At 30.9% G+C, this 10,852-nt stretch overlaps 1 protein-coding gene across 1 annotated transcript; it reads right to left on the minus strand.

The window, feature by feature from the left end:
- Positions 1-293: 293 nt before the first annotated feature.
- Positions 294-6,665, minus strand: LOC147807588 (zinc finger protein 862-like). Its single transcript, XM_087166700.1, has 3 exons — positions 6,471-6,665; positions 2,057-3,941; positions 294-514 (listed from the first exon to the last, which is right to left on the minus strand). Exons 1-3 carry the CDS (start codon positions 6,663-6,665, stop codon positions 294-296), a joined length of 2,301 nt encoding a protein of 766 aa, XP_087022826.1.
- Positions 6,666-10,852: the final 4,187 nt, after the last annotated feature.

Below are 10,852 nucleotides of genomic sequence, written 5' to 3' on the forward strand. Positions count from 1 at the left end.
TTTTCCCGTTGTACTCAATAACTACCCATTTTCCAGGAGAAAGTTCACTTGTATTCTTTACCATCTTGCAATCAGATCGATCTGCTGTGGATTGGGATTTTTTTTTCTTTTTCTTTTAACTGCGGCAATTCAAACTTCATTTTTTTCTTTTTCATTCGTTCCACTCCTTCTTCATGAAGACGTTTAATTACTACAGGTTCTGTCATAACTTCTCCAGCTCTGTGTTGTACCCTTTTTCTTCGTTTTTTGGAATTAATAACGGCAGCTTTAGTGACACTTGATTGTACAGGTGATCAAGTCCTCAAGATTGCACATTTTAAATCCTTTAATGGCGATGACAATGAATGAATTGGGTCTTGAAGTTCTGCATTTGCACTTGAAGTAGCTGGCGTAGACTCCTGTAATACTGCCGTATTCCAAGTAGTGGACGGCACATCCGACTGGTCAATGACTCTTTGAGTCAATACGATCCTATGTTCCACTTTTGTTATTTCAGGAGGAAACAACCCTGCACCTTTAAAGCCATTCACAGCATGATCTTTCCGCACACTTTCAAACAGTTTTTTCAAAAGATGAGGAAACACAGCTTTGCAAACCTTCTGCCAGAGCTCATTCCAGGCAGAAAAAAGGGCAGGGTGCAAAAGTTTAAAAAAAGGGCATCATTATTCTAAAAAGGCAATAATTTCTGTCTATGGGCTTTATACATTCTATTAAAAAAACGCAGTCAATTAGTAAAAGAAAAGAAAAAACTTTTTACTTCACAAAAAATACCAAAGCAATAATATTATTTAAAAAATTTTATTAATAAATTAACATATAAATCAAGTTAATGAGTTATTTAGCTTAGTAATTTATTTAATATGCATGCATATATTAATAATAACAAATGTGTGCTTATAGTAATGAATTAATAATTAAAAGAATGCTTTTCAGCTCTTAATTTTATCATAGGTGCTTTAAGTAGCATAGCATAACAATATAATTAAAAATGCAGCATTAAATAATATACATTCAATATCAAATAAATCAAGAATTTTTTTTTTTTTTAAAGATTAACTAAAAAAATATCATACAAAATTCAATAAAGCATCTTACTCAGTTCTCCTTCAATATTATTATTAAACCAATTTAAGAAACTATCAAAACATGTATTTAATGATGGTCTATTCTTATTTCCACCATTTTTCAGGTAAGCCTAAAACTAAAATCTGCTTAAATTAACATATTTTATAGTCACATTTTGTAATAAAGTTCAAGATTGAAAAAAAGTCGAAAATTTCCTTTTTTTTTCTTCATCTGATTATATTAAATTAAAAATTTATGCAAGAAATAAGAATTTAAATTATTTAAGATATTTTCATCAAAAAACTTTTTAATACCATACAAATTAAAAAACATTTTTAGAATTAAACTATTGAATAACATACAAAATTCAATAAAGCATCTTGCTATAATTTATGCTTTTAATTATATAGTAAGCATATTGTTAAAATAAAATGCAAAGTTCTCCAATAATTACATTAAACCAATTAAAAAAAACTATCAGAACATGGATTTAATGATGATCTGCTCAAATGAACATATTTTAGTGATATTTTGTAGTGTGAAGTTCAAAATAAAAAAAAGAAAGCGAATTTTATATTTTTTTATCTGGTTTTATTAAATTGAATTAAAATTATTAAAAATATTTTTATAAGAAAAACTAGGTTTGGTTATTTTTAAGAAAAATATTTGAATAACTAATTAAAAATATTAAAATAAATATCATTTATGAAAATAACCGTCTCTTCTTCATTTCTTTACGGAGCAACAAAATTACACTCATTATTTAACTTTAATATCATCAATCTATTAATATTTTCAAATTTTAGAGAATTTCTTTTATCTGTTAAAATTAATTTAAGTTGTGAAAACACTCTTTCTACTTCTGCGTTAGAAACGGGTAAAATATTTGCTATTGTGACTAATTGGGTAATTAAAGGAAATCTACTGGAGCTATTTGTTTCATGCATTATTGAGTTTAGTTTTTTTATACAAAGAACACTGTTTGGAATACTTGACATGGAAAGATAAAGATTTTTAAAGTCACTCCATTCTTCACACAACAATTCTTCATCAAACTCAAAATAATCAGCAAGTTCAATTATCTCTGAATTGCCATACAACTCAATTGACTTTCCGTCTACGAATCTCGTTAAATTAAATATACTCAAGTGCGAAATCACTTGCTGATTTTCCAACCTTTCTGATATGTTTTTAATGAGAATATCTAAAAACTCCTTTGCGTCTTTTTCAACCGCACCATCGCTCGATCCGATTGGTGCCATTATCTTGAGGAGTCGAGCACGTTCCTCCAACTTTTTGCAAAAAGTCCCACCGGGTTTCTTTTTAAGTCTCTCCAATTCAGCTAAAGTGTTTCGTACTTTAGGTTCTATCAACCCTACGTCAATGTTTTCTTGCTGCAAGCTTAAATTGAGATGTGTGATCGATGATAACACATCACATAGGAAGTGAATTGCTTTAAAAAAATCATAATTCTGAAATTGTTTCAGCAAACCGCTGGCAGTTGGTCCGGAAAGCTGTTTTAAAGAGTCATTCACTGCAGCGTTTTCTAAATCAGCCAATATGGCTTCATAGTTCTTGCGAACGGAATTTACTGCTTCATTGTGGGATAACCATCTAGTGAAGCCCACTCTTTTAATTGTTGTACCTCTATTCTCTACATTAAATAAATTTTGAGCATTTCTCAAGCTAGTCGTTCTAGCTGAACTGCTTTTATAATACTTGTAAGTGCTGTTTAGAATTTCATCCACTTTAACGAATCTTTTAAGACACTCAAAGCTATCTTTGGTTGCCAATGCCAATCTGTGGTTCATACAGTTTACAGATATTATTTTGTTGTTCTCTTTTTTTAATTTTGTGACTACTCCCTCTTTTTTTCCTACCATAGCACGGGCTCCGTCGCTTACGAATGCGGACATTTTATGTATCGAACCACAGTCATTGACAACCTCGGATAAGGCCAATAAAATTGTGTCTGCCTTTCCATCTGGCAGACAGCAGTCTCTTACAAAAGAGTGTTTTGCGTCTCCATCTTTCATGTATTTGACGACTACACCCATGTGCTTTTTATTAATGCCGGACGTTTCATCTATAGCCATAGAAAAGAAAGAGCTACTGTTGATGTCAGTTAAAATTTCCTCTTCCTTAATGCTGGCCATGCATTCTAACAGCTCATTCACAGCTGTGTAACTGGTGTATACAGCATTTTTCGCTTTCTTTAAGGGTTTTAAAATTGTGCAGTCCAGATCATCGATACAAAAGTTTATGAAGTGCTCAAAAAAAGTAGTGTGTGGCAAGTTATGCTCAATTAAAAAATTAAGGCACTTCATCGCTGCAGTCACAGCCTTAAAAGTTTTTGTGTCTTCATTCGCTGTTGAATCGTTTAAATTATTGCCTTTAGCATTGGTTTCAATGGCTATTGCCTCAAGATGTGCCAATGATTTTTCATGGGCCCTAATTTTGTCTAAGCGGATGCTTACACAACCCTTCTCCACCCATGGAGAGCTAGAGTTTTGCTTGTGTTTTATGCACAGTTTACATAATAGAATTTCCCTACCATCATCTGTTCTGCAATGTTGCAGCCAATGAAATTTTTGCAACCAAGTTTGATCAAATACAGTTTTATGTTTACTTGATGCACTTGTTGTCTCCAAGTTGGGTTCCACATCAACTGTTTTTTGGGTAGAATCAATTGAAGAAATTTCTTCACCTACTTCATTAACTGGGCTGAAAGTATCACCAGGTAATGAAGAGCAGCCTGCTACTTCAATATTTGGAGCCACAAATTCTACACTATCAGATTTTGAAAGGCTACCTGCACCTTCAGCAATTTTTGGTTGATGTAGCAATGGATCCCCCAGCTTGTTATTGTTCGAGTCCTACAGAGTAAAATTATTTTTATTTAGCATAAGATATTGATTTTTTTCGAATTCTAGACTACAAAGGTAATAATAAATAAAATCAATGCAGTACAGTAAAAAGTTTCATACTCTCATCACATAGAGACGAAAGTTTAACATGTGTTCATTTAAATTATGTCAATTTATTATGTTTTTCTTAAATTGTTAATTATGTTAATTTTATTTTGTTAATTATGTTAATTTTAAATTGTATTATGTTTTGAAACTGGTTTTATTGCAATAGTACAAGGTAAGAGAAAAACAAGTTAATAAAAATCTCTATAATTAAATGGCACCTCCTGATTTCACTTTTAAACTGCAAAACTATTTATAATTTTTAATATGTTTTTACTAACTTTCGCGTCTTTGACGACGGAATTTCATAATCAAAATTTCTAAAATTTTTAGACTAGCTAGAGCACTTAAACCTTTATATAATCTCTCTTAGTCTGATCATAAAAATATCAAATATTTCGAGATCACAACGTTATCAATTTATTCAATTAATTTTCAAATATCACGAACACTTGAATTTCAGTTAAAACTCTGCACTAAATAATGATACAAGTTTAAATTGTGTTTTGCTTCTTACTCGTAGAATTTAACACCAAATGAAATGTAGCATTAATTAAAATTTTAAGCACTTTCTGACATATACAAGTAACAGAAAAAAAATTAGATTCACTAAAAATTTTAAAAACTACATTCTTCAGGTGAATTTAAAAGAGGTAAAATAGTTAATTTTCAGTTAGTTAATATTCTAATCACTAAATTAAGCATGGGAGTTTGTTACAATGCACAATTTACTGAGGATGAGTTAAAAAGAGCAAATAATGCTTGATATTCATCACTGAAAAAGCGTAGAGCAGTTTAGATACTGTGTTTCTGTAATTAAGGGCATTTTTAATTAAAATCAGATTTGCTTATAGATTAGATTTCTTAATTAATGCTTTTACTCCTTAATTATAATAGATAATTCAAAGATTTGAAACAATTTAGCTATTGGTTAATGTCTATACAAATTCATTCCTCTTAAAGAATAAATTTTAATGTGTAAGCTTTAGATTATATAAGTTTTGAAATATTGTTTTCTAATTATGAAAGTTTTATTAGGAAGAAACTCATTTGTATAATCCATTTTTCTTTCAATAAATTGGTATTAAATTGTTTTCTTGATTTAATTGCTTTAAAATTTGGTGTAAAAAATATTTAATAGGAAACATCTTAGAATCTGACCTTCCTAAATAACATAAGTAAAAAAAATTTTGGTAACAATTGAATGAATGTAGAGAAAAAGTTGTGGAGAGTTCACTTTTTGCATTTTACTGAGATGTTATATTATTTTTCTTTGAAATTTGTATAAATGTACAATAAACTTTCATATCCTTAGAAAAGTGTACCTTCCTGTAAGTGAATTAAAATTGTACTATCTAAATAACATGATTTTTTAAAAGTCAATGGCATTTTAATTTTTTAAAAAATTTCTCAATGTGAAATAACATTTTACGCTTGTTTCAAAATCTATTTTCTTATATTTATCAACTGCTTTTTGAAATTATAAGTGAATATAATTAAGTATCACTATGAGCATAGCAAATATTGCGGAATGCCGTAAATGTGTGTTGCGCGAGTGCTACTGATGGCTAGGTAGGCAAAGTTGGAGGGTATGGTATAGCAATAAAATTTGGTTTAGTAATGGATGCTTTTAAATCGATCGTCTCGATTTCGCTGTTTTAATATGTATTTTGAAGTTCTACTCCTTAAATCTAGTACAAGAGGATAAACCCTACTGTCCTAAATACGATTCTTCAACTCGCTGTGTGGAAGGCGAGACAGAAAAGTGGAGCCCAGCAATGGTAAAGTTAACACCTTCTTCGAAAGATGTAGGATCCACATAAAAATGTATTTATGATCAGTTTTACAGTACCGAACTTTGTTTAGACGATCAACAACGATGAAAAGCAAAAGAAGTCCTGTGAGAAAACTCCAGCACAACCGTGGTCGACTACTTCAGTTACTTAAGAGAAGTAGATGATGTGATAGCCTCCCACAATTATCATCAATTAGGTGGAGAGGGTTAAGATCTCATTTTTTATATTAACGCTGACATTTAATATTAGCCCGTTTATAATTCAAAATTAAATGTAGTTGATAAGTTCAAATACAAACAATATGGGCCATACTATTACTTTTTTTAAAATTTTGTTTATTATAGGCAAGACAGTAATGTTAGATGAGACTATTCTTACTAAAAGTCCATTACAACCGAGGAACGCAGAACAAAAATCCTACTTAAGCTGTTTTCGGTAAGTACAATCTAATTCGGTAATGATAATTCAATAAGTTCGTTTCGGTAAAGATAAAATTGTTGATAACAGTCAAGTTGTGAAATGTTACAGAATTGAATGATAAAACAATCTCAACCAGTTTATTTTTTAAGAAGAAAGCAGTAACCGAAAATAAAATTTTATTAGGAAAAATAAATATGTCTCATAGAAATATTAATACTTTCTTTGCACTTATTTTACATGTATCAACTGTAGAGAGACAAAGGAAGGACTTTTCTTCATGAGCAATGGCAAAAGTAAAAGGGACTTGTGGCCATTGATAAGCAGGTACTGTCATCCTGATACTGAGGTCATTTATACTGATCAAGCTAGACAGTACTCTGGAGTGTCGGTACAGTTCAATGATGCATGCCATAAGACCACAAACCACTCAAAAGGTAGGAAAAGGAACACTATTAATCCTTTAGAAAACGATAACAAGCAACTGAAGAGAAGCATTGTTAGCCGATGATCAGGTACTCCTTCTTCCTCAGTAATGTTTGTGAGCAAAAAAGCACAGCAGGAGGTTATAATATTAACAACTCTAAATTCTTGTTTTTCTTCTTTCTTTTCGAATCCTTAGGGGAAAGAATCGACCGATTCTTATGCGACATTGCACTCGTCTACCCGGGATACAAAGACGGCTATCGAATCGAAAGGTTGAAACTGTTGGAGAAGACTGCATCAAAAGGGATTGGATACCCAAACCTAAAGACGTCGAATTGAGCGACGATAATGATGATAATTGATGTAATTATTACGGTTAACTATCATATTTTTTTGTTCAAGATTTTATTTATCTTTGTGTCATGTAAATTTAACATTGTTCAAATTCTTTACTTTCAGCTTATTTACAGGGAACATAGCAGCAGAGGCAATCAGTATGTACGTAATTTTAAAAAAAAAATTCTATGTGGTGGGGCAGACGCCACTCCACATAAAAACACTTTTTTGGCGCAACAGGTGAGGGGGGGGGGTCCTTCCTTGCGCTGGAAGCATGTTACAGTCAAATTTGCTTATCTGTTTGATTTAAAGAACTTTTGAACATGAAATTATAATTCATCTAAGAGGTTCTGACTGTAAAATGCTACTGACGCCTCACCAAAATATAAAAATTTAGAACTCTTTAAAAAAAACTCTTTTATTGGTAATTTAAAATATTCAACCAGTGCTGAAATTCTAGTTGAATCTGGGCACTTGAAAATATTGCATTATGACGGTGACAAGTTTATCATTTAAACAACTATTGATGATATAACCTATGTTGTACAGGTTTGTTGTATTTCTCTATATTTTTAAGTTATTTTTCATGTATTAAAGGAGTAAATGTTGATCCTAAAATTTTTAACCCTCGAGTAAAATAAGATGCGAAACAAATTTATATATATATATACATATATAAAAAAGTTTATGTCGCACAAAGCCGTATAAAATTTTTTTTTTTCCTTTTATTTTAGACATTTTTACTCTAAATGTAGAAATTGATTATGTCAACTAATTAAAAAACAAATCAATATATTAATATCTGAAGTATATCAGGCTTAGTTCGAATATTTTTAAACGCTAATTGTTAAAATATAAAGAAACCACTGTATCTTACTTTTTTTCTGTTTTTACTTTCAGAAAGTTCAGTTATTCGAACTAACGATAGTGAAATAAAAGATAAGGAAATAGCAAACCCAAAACAAAATGATAACCTTAATGAGTCATTCGCAGCAAAAAGCTCCCATAGAGAGGCAACTTTGTACGATAAAAGCCGAGCAGCAAAAAATTGCATCTTGGTCTCTCTGAACTATTATCAGCAGCCTAAAGTTTCTCGCAAGACAAGGTTTAGCAATCAGAGGTCATGCCTATGATGAAGGAAACTTCATGGAACACTTGAGACTTCGCAGTGAAGATAAGCAAAATATAAAGCAATGGTTAAAAAGAGAAAAAAATTACACCCATCAGGATATTCAAAACGAAATCTTTGAAATATTTGGCGGCGAAATAAGTCTTACTCTTATAGGGAAAATGAAGTCAATTTCTCCTTTCCTTTTTTCCGTAATTTGCGATGGAACGAGAGATATTTCAGGGGTTGAGCAAGAAAGTATGTGCATAAGGTGGGTAGATGACACATTTCTAAGATGTTATAAGACACGGGCAACAACTGGAGAAGACATTGCAGCACTAATAACGGATGTCCTATTGAGACTTCAACTTCCCTTAGAAGGATTGAGAGGGCTAATCTATGACGGAGCGGCAAATATGAGCGGAAATAAAAAGCGTGTTCCAAGCATCTTAATCGCAAAACAACCTCTTGCTCATTATCTTCACTGCGGTGCCCATTGTTGCAATTTTAATATGAAAAATTTTTGTGAATCTTCCAAAGAAGTGAGAAATTCCTTGGATCAATTAGGAAATTTATTCTCAAATGCTGAGGTATCTTTACATAGATTCAAGAAGATTTGGCGCAATGTCCTGTAATCAAAGCCGGTAGAATAAAGCTATTGCGCCCTACGCGATGGATTTACAGGCATTCTCAAATCAACGAAGCTCTTAAAAAATATGACAATCTTAAAAAACCTTAGAAGAAGCTGACATCGAAAAAGTACGATGGGGCAAGTGGCTAACTGAACACTTTCCAAAATGGAACGACATATTTAGGACTGATAATGCGAAAAGAAATAATCGAAATGCTGGAGACAATCAACAAATTATACCAAGGTGGGGAAGAAAAAAACACTTTGTCAGGTCTATGTAAATCTATTGAAGTCATGATTCAAGGATTGTCAGATCTGAGAACTGAAGAAAACTTTTCAAAAGTTTCTGAAGAATGTTCAGCAGCAATTCAACAAAATGATCTGGAAGAATTATCACTTCCAAGGCAAAAAAAAATCACCTAAGAGATATAGTGGACCTGCTCCTTCACACGGATATAATTCGTGCGAAGAATATTATCGCCAGCAATTTTATCACATGGTTGATACAACGATAAGTGGGTTAAAAAATCGTATTTTAGATCAACCAGGTGTAAAAAAAAAACAAATTTTGTTGGAAAATGTTCTGCTTAAGTTCGAAAAATCGGAAAGCTTAAATTGTTATCCGGAAATTGACGTAGATGCCTTAAAAATTGAGCTCCAACTTTTCCGTAAAAACTTTGAAGTCAATTGCTTAGAATTAGATGATGCGAAAAAAGCACTCTCTTCAACAATCAAAGAAGTTAGATGTTTATTTAAAAGTGTTGAAAATTTGGTAGGACTACTTTTAGTTTGCCCTGCTTCGTCTTGTGAAGCCGAAAGAAGCTTCAGTGCTTTAAGAAAATTAAAAATGTATTTAAGATTAACAATGACCCAAAAGAGATTAAAACATGTAGCATTGTGTTACGTCCATAAAAACATTTTAGACGTTATTGACAATAAAAAAGTTTCACTAATTTTCATTTCCCAGGTGTAATCTAGAAAAAATATATTTGGCGTAATTTAAATAAGTTTTTCTTAATATGCTCAAACCTTATGTCTGAATACATTTCTATTTTTGTATAATTTTAATTTTTGCACAAATATAATTTGAATAAAAATTTTGCCCAGTTAAAAAAAATTGAAAAATAAAAAGGATTTAAATATTATAGTATAATTAATTTTAAAATTTTTAAGAAGTAACGCAACAAACAGGATTTGTAATTTTATAATTATCAAAAAAAAGTGGTACGGTACAAAATTAGTATTTTAATTGATGTCAATATAAAAAAAATTTAAGAAATTGAGAAGCTCGTGTAAAAGTCGTTTTTCTGAATTACTTCTAATATTTTAGTTTTCATAGAAGAAACTATGACAACGTAAGAGTTACTAAGGTGTCGGTTTTATACCATTGTAATCACGTCTTTCATGACACGAGGACGTGTTTTCTTTTCGCAGCATCCTTTTTTACCATTACTGTCTTTCAATTTTAAGAACTTACTGACTAGAGTTTTTGAATTTGAACTACTTATCTTTATCATCGCAATAGCATGAATATTTATTGTAGAAAAAAATTCTACCTGTTTTTCATGATCAGTGGTGCAAATTGGGGATTTACTGTTAAATGCTATCTTCAACTTTGTACAGGTTCATAAAAATGTTCTCTTAGTTTATGGTTATTTTAAAAATTCAAATTATAATTTAATGTATAATTTTCAGGGAGGAAATAGGAAAAGTGGCTAAGATGATTCAGACAACAGTCAGTCTGCCGAATTTAAAAACTGCCTGCCAAACCACCTTTGCCAAACACTTTGAGAGAAATGCAAATCAATGGGTAAAAACCATTGATAATAGACTTTCTCCTGGTTGATGACCAAATAACTGGAAAAAAAGAATTTTGGTTTGTACATTGTCTTTATTAACTTTCTATTAATCATACCTGCCAGCTTACACTTTTCTGAAGAATAATTTTCTCAAGCAGTATTAGTTTGCAGAAATATCAATTCTTATTTTGCCAGAACACCCTATAATATGTTCATTATACATGTATATACATTCTTAATGTATTTATGTGTAAATGTAAGATTCTTTTAAATTTAATTTAAAAATTTCATATATTAATAGA

Source organism: Parasteatoda tepidariorum, chromosome 6 (genome assembly GCF_982258835.1).
Source record: "Parasteatoda tepidariorum strain Cologne lab strain chromosome 6, Ptep-v5.0, whole genome shotgun sequence".
In the NCBI taxonomy this organism is placed as follows: domain Eukaryota; kingdom Metazoa; phylum Arthropoda; class Arachnida; order Araneae; family Theridiidae; genus Parasteatoda; species Parasteatoda tepidariorum.